This window comes from Lissotriton helveticus, chromosome 2_1 (genome assembly GCF_964261635.1).
Source record: "Lissotriton helveticus chromosome 2_1, aLisHel1.1, whole genome shotgun sequence".
In the NCBI taxonomy this organism is placed as follows: domain Eukaryota; kingdom Metazoa; phylum Chordata; class Amphibia; order Caudata; family Salamandridae; genus Lissotriton; species Lissotriton helveticus.
In genome coordinates this window covers 565,886,830-565,905,468 of record NC_136059.1, presented here as the reverse complement: position 1 = coordinate 565,905,468, position 18,639 = coordinate 565,886,830, and the positions used below count along the sequence as shown (strand labels likewise).

At 45.9% G+C, this 18,639-nt stretch overlaps 1 protein-coding gene across 4 annotated transcripts in view; it reads left to right on the top strand.

Moving 5' to 3' along the window:
* POLK (DNA polymerase kappa) overlaps nucleotides 1-18,639 on the top strand; it is a 922,939-nt gene that overhangs the window by 412,605 nt on the left and 491,695 nt on the right. For 2 of the 4 annotated variants that reach the window (XR_013607050.1, XM_078675231.1), the window contains exon 4: nucleotides 1,679-1,798. The exons of 1 other annotated variant lie outside the window; for it this stretch is intronic. Coding sequence is in view for 2 of the 3 variants with exons in the window: in XM_078675231.1 (XP_078531357.1) it covers nucleotides 1,679-1,798 (120 nt within the window). In the remaining variant the exon portion in view is untranslated. The remainder of the gene's footprint in view (nucleotides 1-1,678; nucleotides 1,799-18,639) is intronic. One more of the 4 variants, XM_078675232.1, reaches the window with a different exon arrangement.

The following is an 18,639-nucleotide window of genomic DNA, read 5'->3' as shown; positions in this document are numbered from 1 at the left end:
TCATACAGCCACACACAAGCAGACTCGCCTATCAATCACCAAGCACTTTCCACGAATTAAAAGGCAGTCCTTTCGGTTTTGCCAATGCTTATTTTATGATCAAAGGAGCAGACGGCCGCTTCCTGGAAGTAACAGAATCGATTTTATAAGACCTATTGTGTTGTGATCCAACATTTTGACCACGTTAAAACCGTATTTTTGTGACTGTGAGACAAGTAAGTTAAGGGAGGTTGATTTAGTGGACGTGTTTTTGTACATTTTGCAATGTCAAATTGGCAGACGTAATATGCATATGCTTCTAATTTCAAACATTTTATGCAGGCCAAAAGTTGGGTTTTCTGGTCATGAAAATCAAATTACCTATGGTTCATAAGCATTCACATGGAATGCTGAATCAATTATTTTTTGGTCACAGGGTCATTCTTTGTACCCAGCTACTTGCTGGCCTTAAGTGCACTGACATTCCGATCTTCTGTGAATTTACAGCTGGTGAAAAGTAGCCACCATTTTTAGTAGTGCTACATTTTCTGACATAGATAAAACTACAAACAGTTTGTTTATGGTAAATATACCCACAAATGCCAGTTGTGCATTGCCGACGAGCAACTAGTTTGCGACCTTTTGTAGGCATTCACCACTGCAGTGTCCTAAATGTAGTTAAAGGGTAAGGGGACTCAGGACAAGCTTGCACATAACTGGAAATAACAAGGTAAAACATGTGAGACTTATCATTGCTAAGATAAACCTGATGTCAGCTGGCTCATAAGCTGAGTAGCTCAATAAATATTCTTCTACTTCACTGGTCACGACTCAAAATGCGTCCAGGGAAACAACAAGTGGATGGATACACACAAAATAAGATAAATCACCACCAGAATGGAGGCGATTGTTTGGGGCCTCAATCTTCAGACCAGGATTCCTTTGTGTAGGTCTTTTAATCAGAGGGATTGTCCCACTACCGCCTCTGTAGTTGAGATTCGTGCCTTGCTGATTGATGCAGGCCTATGCTGCTAGTCTGGTACAGTGCTACTTTTAAAGGGGCAGTTTACTTCTTTTGGCTGTTGAAAAGGATGTTCTTTTATCTCTCCGAGTACTAGGAGTGGTAGGCCTTGCCAGGTCTGTATTACTGCAACATGGCCGCGCCGGATCGCCCTGTTTTATAGCCAACAGAAGCCGCAGAGTCCATTTCACGGGTTCCAGCAGTGTGTGCATTTCTCGCCAACGACCTGCAGACCCCACTGGCTGCTGCTGAAGCAAATGATTGAGTTTAAGGCCCTCTTCATGCCTCTTAAAGAAGTGCATTGAGGGTGTCCACTCGTTCTGGAAGAAATTGCTGGACCTTTTAATCCAAGGAGATGCCTCACCTCTTAGGGTGTAAAGTACAGTTCTTAGTTCAGTGGTTCTTTTCACAACACCTCACTTGTTTGTCCTTCGTCCCTTGCCTTTCTTGGCCCCACGAAAGTATGATCCTTCCCCTAGTGAAAGCTTTCACTGGGGGTCTCTGTCAATGCTGAACCTAAACAGCAAGGTCCGAATGAAGCAACACTTGTTTCAAATCCACAGTTTAACAGGCTAATCTTGTTTGGTTCGAAATTAACCACGTTTTTACAAAGGTGATTGTTTTTCTTATTATGTTAATCTCGAAATGCCACTAAGAGCCACCCTTGTTTTCTTGTAGGGTTCTAGGTTCTATGAAAATGAACTCAAGAAAGATGAACAGGTTAATCTTCGAATTGAAAAGATGATGCAACAAAAAGCACAAATAACTGAGCAGCAACTCAAGAATTCGGAGCTGCAGGTATGGTTTACTAAATGACTTGTCAAGATGGCTCACGCTGTACAGTTGAACTAGTGTGCTTCGTTGGCCCAAGAAAGAATGACGGATTACCCTGCCAACAGATCAGTTTAAAAAAAGATACAGAAACTTACAAAAGTAATGATGTTATTAGAGTGAATATTAAACAAACAAAAAATTACTTGTAAGGCCATCTGGAAGACATCGCTAGTTTCTCAGTATGATCCTCATGCATGGGAGATGGACAGTGTAGAGGACAAACTAACAGAAAGAGCAATAGATGCCGGGATTTAAAGGGACTCTTTCTTACATGGAGTTTTTGGAAAGAAAGTGGTAAGGGGCATTTGTGTTTACGTCATCTACCTGCACTAAGTATGTTTTTGAGCTAAGTTTAGTAACATTAGTAGAAGACTGCTTCATAAGGCCCTGGGAATGCATGTGAATGCCACATTCATCCTCCTGGAGCTAGAGTTATTTTAGAAATTTTACAGACTGATGGTTAGAATCAGTGGCGTAGCAAAGTCAGGTGGTACCCGGTGCGGAAAATTTCTTGTCAACCCTGGCTTGACAAAATGGCAAAAATGTGTTTAAAACGCATATTTTTGCCATTTTGTCACCCCCCCCCCCCTCAGTGATGACACCTGGGGTGGACCGCACCCCCCTTCCTACGCCACTGGGAATCAGCCCTTAGAGTTTGCAAACTTTTTCAAACTGTACATGGAATACTTGCCCCTATAGCAGCCTGGTACATGTACATGGAATTCTTGCCCCTATAGCAGCCTGCTACATGTACATGGAATTCTTGCCCCTATAGCAGCCTGCTACATGTACATGGAATTCTTGCCCCTATAGCAGCCTGCTACATTTACATTGTAAAATCTGGAGCAGGGCTTCCTCTACCAATGACCTCAGTAAAGGGAAGAGTACAGTGCCATATGAAAGTTGGGCGATATGGCTTCCATCAGTAAGTGTCTTTCAAGTTGAGTATTTTCTCAAATGCTGGCAGTTGTCGTTACGTGCAGACCAAGGTGTGAACATCACGCCTCTAAGTTGACTGATAAAGTCCCATTAGCACCTAGGTGCATTTTAGGATCATTTTGGTTCCACATTGGCAGTGCTTGCTGTTCTGTATACTGTTGATGGTGGGGCGTCGGTTCCTTGTGACCTGTGAACTTGATAACAATGATTGCATGCGGTCTTTTGACTCGAAATGTTCCACCCTGCTTATCCTCTGCTGCCACTCAGGCATCCTAAAAATGAATAGCTATTGAAGGGTGAGGTGAAGTGGTTTAACTGCCCAAAGAAGTCTATAATGTGCTCATTCTCTGCATCACTAGTGTCCGCCTTTCATCGCGCACCAGAATCTGCTCTTAATTGGCTAGCTCCTTTCTGAAGGTAATGTGGGAAAATCTGCACGTGTACTGTGAAAATCCCATAGTCGCTACTGCCAAACCTGATGCACCAGACACATCATTCCACATTTTAAGTGACATCCGTCAGTAGCTTCAAACTGCTGTCAACCTAATTAGCCGAAATAGGCCAGAGTGACCTTTTTCAATGCGATGTGAATACTTTATTCCATTTCATTTTGACTACGCATATTTATGTGCACTTTTACAGTTTACTTAAAATATATTAAATATGTCACACGCTTGTATTGGCAGAAAAAATGGATCAGGTCACACCAGTCCCTACATTAGCAGTTCTGAACAAGGGCAATGTTTCTTTTTTTGTTTTGGTACAACAGTGCATGCTTTTGGTTGTAGTCCCTTGCATGTATCTTGCATGCATCTTCTCTCCACACATAGCCTCTATGTCTCTACTGGGTACTGTGTTTAACCCCTTCGGTGCTGATGACGGCTCCCGGCCGTCATGAGTCACGGTGGGCGTGTGCTGATGACAGCCGAGAGCTGTCATGACCACGCCCGCGATCGGAATGTCCAGCACCGGCGCGGATTTCCAGCCGATGCCAGGGTGTTAAAAGATCAGATCCACTTTACTTGATACTGTTATCACAATACACATTTATAACAAACTGTTGTTACTTGTTTATCAAATTGAAAGTTTAAATTTTTTCATCTCACATGTGTCTTTTCATTGTTTGTGCACTCCATAAATACTATCCATTTTGCCCCAATATAAACCTTCATCAGGAGTAAAAATGTTACAATATTCACTGCCAAATGTGAAGCAGAAAACATTTTACCTCACATTTCTGAAACTTCCCCTTATACTTCGCAATAATCTTCTTTTCATACCACAACCTGCAAAACAATTATTGTGAATCAGCATAGATTTGTGGATATGAAACTGGGTCTTCAAAAAGCAGTAAAATACTTTTCACTGTGTTCACTTACGTCCATATTCATGTAAACGTATGTCGTGAGGTTTAAGAATTGTTGATTTTGGTAATGTTCTGGGTTCTCTTGACATTTGTTAAATGCGTATGAGTTCTGGCCATCAATCCGTCTGCCTAAGAAAGCATCATGAAAAAAATCAATGTTTACTTGACTTATCCTGTTTGGGACCTTATTGGGTGTCAGTCATTCTCACCTTTACTTTGCGTTTGTTCTCATAACTGTGCACCAGCTCTACCTAACACCCACATATGTTTTGAGTTCTCAGTGTCCCTGGATTGTAACATTACTATGTCGTCCTTATCTATATAATAATGTCTCTCCTTTAGTCTTATTTTTATGACAGGGTACCTTGCCTGTCTATGTATGTGCATTATGTCAGTTGTCCTTTTGTTTTGGTGTTAATTTCAGTGTTGTCTGCAAAACGCGCGTTTTAGAGTCTCCCTTCTCCTTCCATAAAATCAACATTGTTAAAAACTAAATGCTCGGCTTGGAGGAGGTTTGGAATGAGTAAAGGGGAGGTGGAGGGTAGAAGAGTCAGAGGGAAGGGTTTATAAAGGCTTGTTTGGGAGATCTGAATAGTAAAAGAGGTTTGAGATGATGCAAGGAGGGTTCACTCTTTATAAAGATGTTCTCTTTCTTAAAGTAGTTTAGAAATGGGGGCAAATTGAGTGCTGGGATGTGAGGCAGTGTACTCCCACCCTTCGAGTTAAAAAATGAGTTCCAGAGACCATCCATACTTTACTAAATGTGGCAACTAGGCAGATGGTTAAAAAGACTGGTGCATGTTCGGACATGTTAGCTACGACTGACCAACATGTTAGAGGACCATCTCATCACCCACTGCACACTGCAAACCTGAATAAATACCAAATAGGAACAGGTGTTGTCAAAACACCTCCCAGCTGAGAACGTAGTAGTAGTGGTGAAGTTCCTCCCCATGGCAAACCTTTATATTTACTAACTGTCAACAAAATGAAAGCCTGACGGCTCTTTATAAGTGACCATATGATAACATAGAACCTCAATTATCAATGATCCTTAACCATACTACATATATGTACATGTGAGGAGGAATTCGGGCGGCACAGTACTTCCAATACCCTGCTTACGTCATGAAAACATTTACAATTCATGTAGAGGTACAAAAGAACTCTCCACTTCTGCAACCCTCAGATAATGTGGAAAATAGGGTGAACCATATATGTAGCAGAAAGTAGGAGCCATAGAAAGACAGTCCCCTGTTGGTAGTCATGCCCAATGCAAACATTTGTTTGACCAATGAGATGTAGGGACCACAGATGCGTAGCAGTGACGTTACGAATTGCCATAGTGAATGGTTGCCTTAAAAAAATGCCTATGGTAGTGGCAGCCTGAAGAATAAATGTGTTTTCCCGTTAAGACCACTGTTCATCGTGCCCAATGTCAAAAACTATATTTATTTATTGGACTTCCCCATATGATGTGGTTACCACAGACGTGCAATATTGCAACTAGCGCTACTGTGTGACCCCACTGAGTAAGAGAAATTACCCATTTGAATGTACGCAAGTCATCTAGGCTGCACAAATAAAAGAAAAGGATGACAGCGCAATTCAGCATTTTAATGGCACCTTTATTAGAGATTCTGCTAATAAATACATAATATACAGAAATGTTACCCAGACTTCCAGGGCCATGTGCAATAAGAGATTCATAAGGACACATACGTTGTCGCTGTGCATTTTCTAGGTGTAAGAAAGAGGCGCAAACATATATAAAACATTTTACAAGCTCCAGTGAAGGCTACCATGGATCATTTACTGTGCAAAATAGGTGTAGAACAAAGTCAAACTCTACCCTTAGTCAGGAGAACCAGATATCAGAAATGCCATAGACTGTCGCTACCCCAAGCGTCTTAGCAGATAACCACCCCAAGTGTCCTTATAATATGTCAAACCATACCTTGTCAAGTCTCCCATCTTTAATGATGGACCAGACAGTAACACTTGTAAAACAAGTGAAATCGGGTTCGCCACGGGATCCCTGTCCCCCAAGGTTTCTACATATGGCGCCAGAGGCAATAGCCATACACCTTAGGACTAAATTCAATGAAATCTTTTGCACAGGCTACTTTCCAAAAGAGCTGAAAAATGCTTCAATTGCTGAACTCTTGAAAAAAGCCAATCTGATCGAGACATCTAGCCACAGATTCCTTAACTTTGTACTTCCAGACGTCAGGCTGGATCCGGAAGGTTTTTGGTAGCAGGACCCCTGTGCCAGTAGGTGATGTCGGTCGACTCGGCGTGACGTCGTCAGCGTCATGTTTGTCATCGTAGTGATGTTCACGTCGCCAATATAACTGCCATTCCGTTGCGCTGACGTCCGTTCCTTTCTTTCTGCGCCAGCCAGCCCGATCCGTTGAAGAGAGCTACCCACTGTCATTGTTTACAGACTTTCTTCCACTTTTTGTTGACTCCATTGGTGTGTTTAGGAATGTTAAGTAAGAAGACTTCGGGGTTAAAACCGTGCGCCAACTGTCACTGAGCCATGTTGGTCAGGGACTCCCATTTGGTTTGTCTGTGGTGCCTGTACTTTGACCACGACTCCAAGTTATGCTCCGACTGCCGGGCCAAGGCGCTGAAGTCTTTCGGGAGCGGTCCCTAAATCTTCTCGCGGCCCGGTGTCAGGCACCGCGGAGGTCGCCTCGCCGGTCTCGATCCGGGTCAATAGGATGGTCCAAGCACCAATCCGGTGATTCGAAGTCCTCTTCTTCGAAATCAGGTGGGAGGTACCATAAGAAGCACAAGAAGTCAAAGCGTGTTTCGACCTCTCCCCGCTCGTTTTGTGACGCAGCGTAGGAACCTCGGCGCTCGAGCCCCGCTCCACGGAGCGAGTGCCTGTGTTGGCTCCACGTTTCCCTCCCTTTCCGGGGCCGGGAGCGACCCCCGCCCAACTCAAAGAATTTTATGATGTAATGTGCGTCATATTTGGGTGGCCTGATCCTTCAGGCCCTACAGGCTCAGAGGACGGAAAGGCCTCTGTGGTTCCCGAGCTGGCGGCTCCAGCCACGGCTCCAAAGCTTCCGAGTGGTCTCTTTTCCGGGTCCAGACCGATGCCTGTCCCACGTCCACAGCGACATTCCTCAGCGTCGCGTCCGGCGCAGAGGTCCTCGGTGTCGCTGGCACCCACTTACGGCAGCTCCCCGATCCTCATTCCCTATGACACAGAGCCAGTCGGGCATCCTCCGATGCCAAGGCCGACGGAGCTGTACGTCTCCATTCCGTTCTCTCTGCTCTATTCTGAAGGGTTAGGGATGGAGTAAGTGAGGGGGAGCAGGAGCCCTTAGAAATCCCGCAACAGCAAGACCTGGACTTGTATGAGGAATTCACCAGTGGTCTGGGTACCTCCCCCGACTCGGGCATGCTTTCCCCTCCTACCCTGTCTACGGAGGAGGGAGCAACTTTTGCCATGGTGGAGTGGAGGGCTGCGGAGGTCCTTGAGCTACAGCCACCTGGGTACTTGAGCTCGGAACCCCTACTGCCGTTCAATGAGGCCTTGACAGACGTCCTTCTGGGAACATGGTCCAAACCCAGCACAGGGGCTCCTATTAATAGGATGATTGCTAGGGCTCGAAAAATCTGAAAAATGGTACTAGTCCTGCGGGTCTAGTACCTTAGAAAATCTCTTCGACCCAACTGCAACCTACTTGACCTCAGTCTCTGAAAACGGTGCAAAAGTGACAAGTTAACAAGAATTAAAGGCATCTTTATTGCTCAGTCCCTTTGTGAGCAATAAAAATACCTTTAGATCTTGCTATCTTGTCACTTTTGCTCTGTTTTCAAAGACTGAGGACAAAAGTTAGTTTGTCTTCCTACTCTCCAGAAAGGGCGAGTATGACCTAAAAATAGCTCGTCCTCATCCATTCTCCCTAGCAAATGCGAGCGGACAAGTGGATTTGTCGAGCCCTAATGATTGCTTGCTGCCATTACCGCACACCGGGGAACCCACTTTTCCTCACCACCCACCCCACTCCCCAAAGCTTGGTAGTCCAAGCTTCCACGCCCGAGGTGCATTACCTTCCGCACTCCCGGACAGGGAATCCAAGAGGCTGGAAAACTTTAGGAAGAAAATGTTCTCTTCCACCAGCCTAGCTCTGCGGTCAGTGAACACTGCATGCCTCTTGGGCCGTTACTTCCATTCTCAGATGGGAGGGACGCAGCTAAGTTCGCCATCAGATGTGGCTTGGACACAACAGACTTGCTAGGGAGAATGATTTCCATGACAGTGGCAGTTCATCGACAAGCCTGGCTGAGAACTTCTGTTTTTTTTGGGGATGTCCAATCCAACCTCATGGACATACTTCTGTCTCTTTGGAGACAAGACGGATGCAGTTCTTGATCGCTTTAAGAACTTACAGGCCATGGCCAAGACTTTAGGCCTCACTACTGCCCCCAGGGCTTCATCCACTATTAGCTCCTTTAGTGGCTACGGAAGAGGCTACCAGCTGCGCCAGCCCTATTCCGGCCAGAGGGCACCGCAAGTTCAGCAACCTCTGCGGGGCCGCTGATGCGGCTCACCCCGGCCTCGTGGGTCAGGGAACCAGAAGTTGAGCCAAGCCGCCATCGCCTCCTCTACTGTAAAACCTTCCTAGTCCGATCCCCCAGGACCACTATTGGCCAGTTGGTGGCAGAATATGCCATCACTTCCACCACCGGCAAAATATCACATCGGACAGGTGGGTGCAGCAAATAGTCTGAAGGGACTAATCCCTCCCGTTCAGGACTACTCCTCCCTCCGTGCCCCCAGCATATGATCGGCTGACGGAGGATCACCTTGTTTTGCTCTGCAAGGAATTCAATGCTCTTTTGTCCAAGGAAGCCATAGAGAGTGTTCCTGGGCCCAAAGTAGTCTTTGGTTACTATTCCCGCTACTTCCTAGTCCCCAAAAAGGACGGAGGCCTTCGTCCTATCCTAGACCTCAGAAGCCTCAATTTCTTCAGTGGTGGCTGAGGGACTGCGAGTGGTTCAACGGCAGACCCCTCTCCCTTCCCCACCCAGATCTAACAGTAGTGAGGGACCCGTCCCTTCTGGGCTGGGGTGGCCATATGGGGAGGTGGAGATCAGAGGACTCTGGTCTCTGGCAGAAGCCAAGCTCTATCAACCTGCTGGAGCTTTGGGCGATCTGACTGGCACTAAAAGCCTTTTTGCCGTCAATAAAGGGAAGGCTTGTTCAAGTGTTCACAGACAACACTACCCCCATGTGGAACTGCAACAAATAGGGCGGAGTGGGTTTGTGGACCCTCTGCCAAGAGGCCCTGCGTCTCTGGACTTGGCTGGAATGTCAGGGCGTTTCCCTGGTAGTTCAACACCTGGCCAGTTCTCTGAACGCCAGGGCGGACAAACTCAGCTGAAGGTGCCTTGCGGATCACAAATGGAATCTTCATCCGGAGGGGGCACAAGGTCTCTTTCAGCGATGGGGAGAGCCTTGGTTAGATCTGTTCGTCTCCGGAGAAAACGCGCAATGTCAGCTGTTTTGCGTGTTGGAGTTTCCAAGGCGGCACTTGCTCGGCGCCGCCTTTTCGCAATGAGTGTAGCTCAGGCCTCCTGTACGCCTTTCCGCCCATACCACTTCTGCCCAGAGTGCTCAAGAAGATCTTGATCGACCGGGCACAAGTTATTCTTGTGGCTCTGGACTGGGCATAGAGAGTTTGGTATACCGAGCTTCTAGACATGAGCATCGATCCTCCGATCAAACTGCCCCTCTGGGAGGATCTTCTGTCGCATCAGCAGGGGAGGGTCCGCCACCCGAATTTGTCCACTCTCCACCTCCTTGTGTGGAGATTGAGCGGCGACAGTTGACAGCTTTTGACCTTCCTCCCAAAGTCTGTGAGGTTATCTTGGCAGCCAGGCGACCCTCTACAAAATCAGTATACGCCGCCAATGAAACAAGTTTTGTAAATATTGTACAGAACGGTCTATTGACCCTTTATCTGCTCACTTATATGAAGTCCTTCTCTTCATACTTTGGCCCAGCAGAGATCTGCTCTGGGCACTTTGAAGGGCTACCTCTCGGCCCTTACTTCCTTTCTTCGGTTGCCTGATCAACCATCCTTATTTAAATCTCTTATAGTGCAGACATTTTTGAAGGGGCTATCCTATTTGTTCCCTCCTTCACTTTCATCATGCCATAGTGGGGCTTTAATTTGGTACTCACCTTCTTGATATGTGCACTGTTTGAGCCATAGCATAACTGTCCTCTGCGGTTGGAGAACAGCCTTTACAACGTAGGCATTACCACGCGCTGCCATTACTACGCTGCTTTTACAACGCAAGTCGTTTCAACGACTTGCGCTGGAGGGCGCTGTTGGACAAGGAATAGTTTAATTTTCTATTCCAACACCTTCCCTACTGTAACGTGGGCTGGAGTTGGCATAGAAATTTTAACTTTTCCACTATCCAACGCTTACAGCGCAAGTCGTTGTAAAGACTTGCGTTGTAAAAACAGCGTTGTAATGGCACGCGTGGTAATAGCCCGCGTTGTGCTGACATACAACCCTGCGGTTGCTCACCATCACGGCAGGTTTTTTGGTGGCAATAACCTCTGCCAGGAGAGTCAGCAAACTACGGGGGCTAACTCCAAAGCCTCCTTACCTGACGATCTTTCCGGATAAGGTAGTACTCCGTACTAGGGCATTTTTTCTTACTAAGGTGATAACACGCTTCCATCTGGGACAGTCGGATACCCTGCCCACCTTCTATGCACAACCGTATCCTTGCAAGGAAGAGGAACGTCTCCACCGTCTGGTCAAGAAAAGAGCATTATTGTTCTACCTTGATGGAACCAAGGAATTCTGGGTAGATGACCAACTTTTTATAGGGGTCCGTGGGCACAAAGAGAGGTTGTGCTGTCCAGAAGAGGACTATTTCTCGATGGGTTATCCTCTGAATAAAGATGTGTTAAGCCTTAGCGAAGAAGGAGCCCCCTGAAGGGCTTAGGGCCAATTCTACCAAAAGCAGCCACCACTGGTCTCCAGCGTGGTGTTCCCTTTTCAGATATATGCCAAGCTGCCACGTGGGCATCTCTGCACACATTTGCCAGACACTACTGCCTGGATTCCCAGGTTCGCAGAGAGGGCCTTTTTGGTCGCTCTGTTTTACAGAATTTTCTGGTCTGACCTGTTCTACAGTCCCTCCTCTGGGGATGGTATTGCTTGGGTATCTGTTCAAAGGTAAGGAATCTGCGGCTAGATGTCTCTATCAGATGGACAAGTTGCTTACCTTCAGTAATGCCTTATCTGGTAGAGACATGATCTAGCTGCAGATTCCTTACCGACCCACTCATCCTCCCAGCAATGCGGAATGGGATTTTTTGTGTCAGGGATGTCCCTTTCAGGGCCCTATCTGTTCTTTTTTTGACACACCATGGTCAGTCACTTCATGGCTCCGCGCTTCTGGTGTGAAAAGTCGTGAAAAGTACTGACGTCAGTTCGCCGGAATTGCATTTAGATTGACGAGGTGGACGTCACAATGACTATGAACACAACGCCGACGATGTTACGCAGAGTCGACCGACACCACCTACCGGCGCCCAGGGGTACTTCTACGAAAAATCTTCCGAATCAAGTCTGACACCTGGAAGTTCAAAGGAAAGGAATATGCAGCTCGACCATGTCTCTACCAGATAAGGTGTTACCGAAGGTAAGTAACTTAACCATCTAGACGCTAGCTACCCGAATAATTATAGGCCGATATTATACTTCCATTTCCAGCAAAGATAGTGGAGAAGGCCATTAATCAATAAATTATGACCTTCATTCACAATTATCAAATTCTTGACCTCTCCCAGTTTGGGTTCCGTGCTCAGCATAGTAAGGAACTCTCCTTAATCACAGCTACTGAAGATCTGAGGCAGACGCTGGATCATGGAGGAAATGCGGCCTGTTCGATCTGTTGGACGCATTTGATACGGTCAATAACCAAGTGCTGATTGACCGTCTTGCATCCGTGGAGACCTTGCTCTGCTAACTTAATTTCTTGCGGATCGTACTCAATTGGTGGCCTTGGAAAAATGTCTATCACCATCCTTCTCCTTGCCATGCGGGGTACCACAGGAGTCCTCCTTGAGCCCCATTCTTTTCAACCTATATTTCGCCCCACTTGCTGACCTTATTAGATCATACAGATTTTCTCTAGTATCATACACCGTTGATACTCAAATCATTGTCGGTAACCTAGATGCCACAGCGACTCAGTTCCACAACTGTATGCTACATATAGGTTCTTGGATGCAGGACAACTGTCTAAAGTTAAATTAATCAAAGACGGAAATCTTACTCTTTGGTAATAATCCATCTCGTTGGTCCCCTAAGTGGTGGCCATCTGAACTTGGACCTCTCCTGACCCCCAGTGTCAAAGCTAAAATACCTGGGTGTAATCTTTGACACAAAACTATCTTCTGATATACAGACCAACCACAACACCTTCTCATGTTTATTTATTCTAAAAGTTCTCAGGAAAATCCTTCCATATATAACATCGGTTTTGCAGAAAACCGTAGTTACAGCACTCCTATCATCAAGACTTGATTACTGCAACACCCTTTTTACTAGTATCTACAAAAGAGGTTAAAGGAAACTGCAGGTTAGCAAGAACGTGGCTGTCCTTCTTTTCCTAGGTATTTCAAGACACAAGTCTGTGGCTCAGGCTTTAGTCAATTTACACTGGCTGCCAGTCGAAAAATGCATTAAATTCAAAGCCTTGTGTATTGTCTTCTAATGTCTACACGGACTAGGCCCAGCCCAACTCACTCAATCTTTTCTACCCTATGTCCTGTCTAGATCGCTCTTCATCGAGTGGCAAACTTGTTGTCCCCAAGGTCAAAACTGTCAAATGGGGCGAGAAGTTTTAAATCTCTAGCACCTCCACGTTGCAGAACTCCCTACCACCTATGTTTAACAAGCATTTACAATGCAATGGTCTCGGCATTATTAAAGGTAGAGCTATTGGCATTGCTCATGACATTTTTTTGGGGGGTGTTTTTTTTAATCATAAATAAATGGCATTGTCATTTACATTGCCAATAGCATAATCGTTAAATAAATGGCATTGTCATTTACAATGCCAATAGCTTAATCGCTCGCAAATGCATGACCTATTGCATTTACACCCACACAGAGCCACACACACAAAGCCACCCACACACACATACAGAGCCACCCACACAGAGCCACCCACACAGTCATTCACATAGAGCCACCCACACACACAGAGCCACCCTCACACAGACAGAGCCACCCACACATAGAACCACCTACAAAAAAAGCTATCCACACAGAGCCACACACACACACACACACACAGTGGTGGCTGGTGACATTTGAAAGTGGTGGGGCGTAAAAGATTGAGTGAGCGCCTGGTGGCAAGCGAGCATTGTGAGCACACCATCATAAAGGGATTTTGGGGTGGGTCCTTCCCCTGAGAAAAGTTTGAAAACATAGCAGGCAAATGGTGCATTTTCAAGCATATTTGAGAAAGCAAGCAGCAGTTGTTAAAGTGTCTGCATCCAGATATATAACCCAGCAACTGACATACATTTTAAACCAGGACTTTGTGCTTTGTCAATGGAGAGTAACCATGATTTTGTTATAAATAATATCGAAAATATGTTTCAGTACTGAAATTGTGAGTCTACAAATTAAACATGACGGGGGCCATGGAAGGGGTAGTGGTCTTCAAAGTGTCTCAGTCATGCCTGTTCAACTCATTCCACATTAGGCATGTGCACTCATATCTCGTCCACATGCATTTCTCATCTTCCACAGCTTCTTTTCACTGACTCCGGAATGTGCTTCCTTACCAATTAAGTCGGATGGAGTGTGTGAGCCACTATATGTGGGAGTGGAAAGAAGTGCGCCTGAGTGACTAGTGGGTGAGTCTGTAATTTGACATTGAGGATAAAACAACAGGCTCTGAACTTATGCTTAGCTGTTTGCACGAAGTCCCATGACGCCAGTTCATACCAACAGGCTATATTAAAAGGATTGTAACTTGTGTCACAGTAGGGTTTTTTATGCAACATAGGGGGTAACCCTCTGAGCTACCTGAATAAAATGCTCATCTGTGTAGCACCTGCTACAACCTGTGCTTCGCAGCAGGCACAATAGCCTGGCTAACCTCCCCACACTCTTGAACGTCAAGGGGAAAGTGCAGAAAGTGTGAGCGTGCCAACTAAAAAAACACTAATAAATATATTTAGCTACCCTTGAACTAGACGCCAAAAGCAACACGACGAACAGAAAACTACGGTGCAAGCTGATTTATTGCAGCCCAAGTTGTAAATAAATAGAGAGTTTGCTCAACGACAAACATTGTACGCTGAACCCGACCCTTTTCTCAATAAATACATTTATATTTTAAAAATGGGACACAAACGGGCGCTCCCTTGCCTCTTAAAAAGTACGTTGTTGTCTCCAGAAGCTGTGCGTTTTCCAAATTCATGTCAAAACAGGATCAGGAAAAAAGAAGCGGAAACACCCTGTTAATAAATTATATTAAAAAACTATGATAACTGGAGCTGAGTGAGCCCGTTGTTGTGAGTGCCTTGCCTGCCTCCCAATCCTGCCCCTCGCCTGTGCCCGGTTCCCGCAGGGTCACAGCCTGCACACTGCCGGCCTCTGTATATATACACACGTTCTTCCCCCCTCTTTCCCTTTCACATAAGAGGTTTATTTTTGATCGCAATTCTCTGCGCGGCTCCCAGATCAATTGAATCAAACGGGCGGAAGCGCACATGTCCCCTTCTGACCTGTGCTCAGAAATGAAGATAGCCTGGCTTTGCCTGCTCAAGCCTCAGGAGCCAGGCCCACTCTGAATCTGCACTCTGAATCTGCACTCTGAATCTGCACTCTGAATCTGCACTCTGAATCTGCACTCTGAATCTGCACTCTGAATCTGCACTCTGAATCTGCACTCTGAATCTGCACTCTGATTCTGCACTCTGAATCTGCACTCTGAATCTGCACTCTGAATCTGCACTCTGAATCTGCATCTGCACTCTGAATCTGCACTCTGCATCTGCACTCTGCATCTGCACTCTGCATCTGCACTCTGCATCTGCACTCACAATCTGAATCTGCATCTGCACTCTGAATCTGCACTCACAATCTGAATCTGCACTCACAATCTGAATCTGCACTCACAATCTGAATCTGCACTCACAATCTGAATCTGCACTCACAATCTGAATCTGCACTCACAATCTGAATCTGCACTCACAATCTGAATCTGCACTCACAATCTGAATCTGCACTCACAATCTGAATCTGCACTCTGAATCTGCATTCACAATCTGAATCTGCACTCTGAATCTGCACTCTGAATCTGCACTCTGAATCTGCACTCACAATCTGAATCTGCACTCTGAATCTGCACTCACAATCTGAATCTGCACTCTGAATCTGCACTCACAATCTGAATCTGCACTCTGAATCTGCACTCACAATCTGAATCTGCACTCTGAATCTGCACTCACAATCTGAATCTGCACTCTAACAGATGATATACCATTGTTTATGTTCAGACAAGTAACTCCAGACAGGTATCCGTGTGTGCAGACAAACAATTAAAGAAGCACCCTGTCAACTTCGTTGTAAATATGCATATCGAACAGATCGTCTGTACTGTTACAGCGAGGACCACGGAATCTCATCATTCAGCCCCCTATGGTGAGTGTCAAGTTTAAGAACCCATTTCTGTTCTTTCAAAAGAAGGAATCTGGTCACGTCTGTTACATGTGCAGGAATAAATGGTTGTTCTAAAACAGTCCATTGAAAGGCTGTCGAAGGAGGACGGGCTGCTAAGAAATGAGTGGTGAGTTTCGTGGCCTGTCTCTTGCACCTGATTGTACTTTTGTGCTCTGATATCCTCAACCTGATTTTACGGGTGATCATCCCAACGTATTTTAACCCGAAGGGGCAAGTGATGAGGTATACCAGTCTGTCGCTATTGCAGTTTGTAAATCTTGTCTGTCTCCAGGGTCTAGGTGTCCCTATATCAACCTCAACTGTTTTCTTCGTCTGGGGGCAGGCTTGGCATGAACCGCAAGGGTGGTGACCTATGACTGGAGGAAGGTCCCAGAGAGAACCCAGAGTTCTTGATGGTTCCTCTCGGGGTCTAGTGTGGACCATCCTGTCTCTAAGATTGGGACCTCTCTTAAAGGAAAACAAAGGTGCCTGAATAGACCCTTGTCCCGAGTTCAACATCGGCCAGTGTCTTCTGACCGCCTTTTGAATTTTATTGGAGAGAGTCCCAAAAGTGTGCACAAAAGTGAGTCTTTCCAGGGGTGGTTTAGGTGTCGATGTTTCAAGTAGTGCCCACCGGTTGTTATTACTGGCTAGTTTCATTGAGCGTCGCACCAGTTTTGGTGGGTACTTCCTTGAAATCAGCTGATTGCTCAACACAGTGGAATGTGCTTCAAAGGCTGGGCGTGTGGAACAATTCCTTTGTACACGTAAAAGCTGCCCGAAGGGCAAGTTGTCCCTTAGGGATTTCGGGTGATGGCTGTCGAACATCAACAAAGAGTTTCTTGACATGGGTTTTCTGTATAGTTCGGATTGTAGACCCTCAGAAGTCGCCATGATCTTTAAGTCAAGGAAGGCCAGACTGTCACCTCCTATCTCAATTGTAAAACGCAGGAACATATTCCTGCTGTTTAGCCAGCTGAGAAACTCCAAACATCTTTCTCTGGATCCTCGCCATACTACCAATACATCATCGATGTATCTCTTCCAGGTCTTAATATTATCAATGAAAGGAATGGTATCGGTCAGTATGTGTTCTTGCTCAAATGAGTGAATGTATAAGTTCGCCAGACTGGGGGCGTAAACGCTCCCCATGCTCGTGCCGGATACCTGCAGGTATGTGGTTTCCTCGAATTTGAAGAAGTTTCGTTTCATAGCTAGTGTGGCACAAGCCATGATAAAATGGACTGGGGTGATGCTGTCCAAATTCCTGGCATCCAGCAGTGAATAGATAACTTCTAACGTTTCATCCTGTGGTATTGAGGCATAAAGTGCCTCGACATCAAATGAGACAAGGAGGTCAGTGGTAGTATCAAACTCCAGGTCCGGTAGTAGACGCAATACATCCGTGGTATCTTTTAAATAAGTGGGCATTTCTTGTACCATCGGACGGAAAAATTGGTCAACAAAAGTTGACAGGGGTTCTAAAACAGAACCAATGCCCGAAATGATGGGGCGACCTGGAGGAGGACGTTGTTCCTTGTGCACCTTAGGCAAAATGTAAAAATAAGGCGTCACAGGGTGTTCTAGTATAGAAATGCGGCCTCTGCATTAGTGATCCACCCCTCGGCCGAAGCTTCCTCAGTCATCGTCTGAATTGTCCTCTTCAAGTCCTCAGTGGGATCTTGTTCCAACGGGCGATAAGATCTTCTGTCGCCCAACTGTCGCAGACATTCAGCTCGATATGTACTCGTATCCAACAGGACGATAGCCCCGCCTTTGTCTGCTGGCTTTATGGTTAAATCATTATCAGCCGATAAAGATTTCAAAGCTAGATGTTCAGTCTTGGGAAGATTACAAAACACTCTGTCATTTTGTCTGAACAGGTTCTCGATTTCTTTTTCAATCACTTGTTCAAAAGCCAGCACCTGAGGTGGCATAAGGTGAGTCGGCGGGTTGAAGGTCGATTTACGCTTAAGCCCGGTGTTAATATCTCGTCCGTCCTGTTCGGATTCTTGTCTGTTAGAAAAGAAGAAGTGTAATCTAACCTTCCTAAGAAACTTGGCCAGCTCCAGACGAGTTTCGAAATGGTCGGTCTGATGTGTAGGAACGAAACCGAATCCCTTATTAAGTGCCTTTTCTTCAACCTGAGTTAGAATGTGCTTACTCAGATTGATTACGAGTCCACTTCCACATTGCTCTGGACTTGTTCTTTGTTCTTCGCTGTTGTACTCCTGAGATTCCTGGTTTAGGTCGAAGCTGTTGGTGGACTGTAATGTACCTGAGGTTGGGGTTGCCATCTCCTCCTCCCCCGGGACCTGCCATGGCCATACCCTAAAAAAAGGCTGGCCAGTAAAGTTTCCTGGAAAATTAGGGGGAAATGGGCCCATGGGCTGTTGAAACGGGCCTTGGTGATTTGGGGGGAAGAAAGTGGGACCACCAAATTGCCAAGGATTTGGTGGCCACCATTGTTGTGCCTGATTTTGTTGATTACCCCTCCAGGTATTGCGGAAATTCTTTCTTCCGCGACCCCTGCCACGTGTCTGTTGATAATTACTTCCAGTGTCACTGCCTGAGGTACTATCATCCGAGCTAGAAGTACCATAACACCCTGTGACGCCTTATTTTTACACCTTGCCTAAGGTGCACAAGGAACAACGTCCACCTCCAGGTCGCCCCATCATTTCGGGCATTGGTTCTATTTTAGAACCCCTGTCAACTTTTGTTGACCACTTTTTACGTCCGATGGTACAAGAAATGCCCGCTTA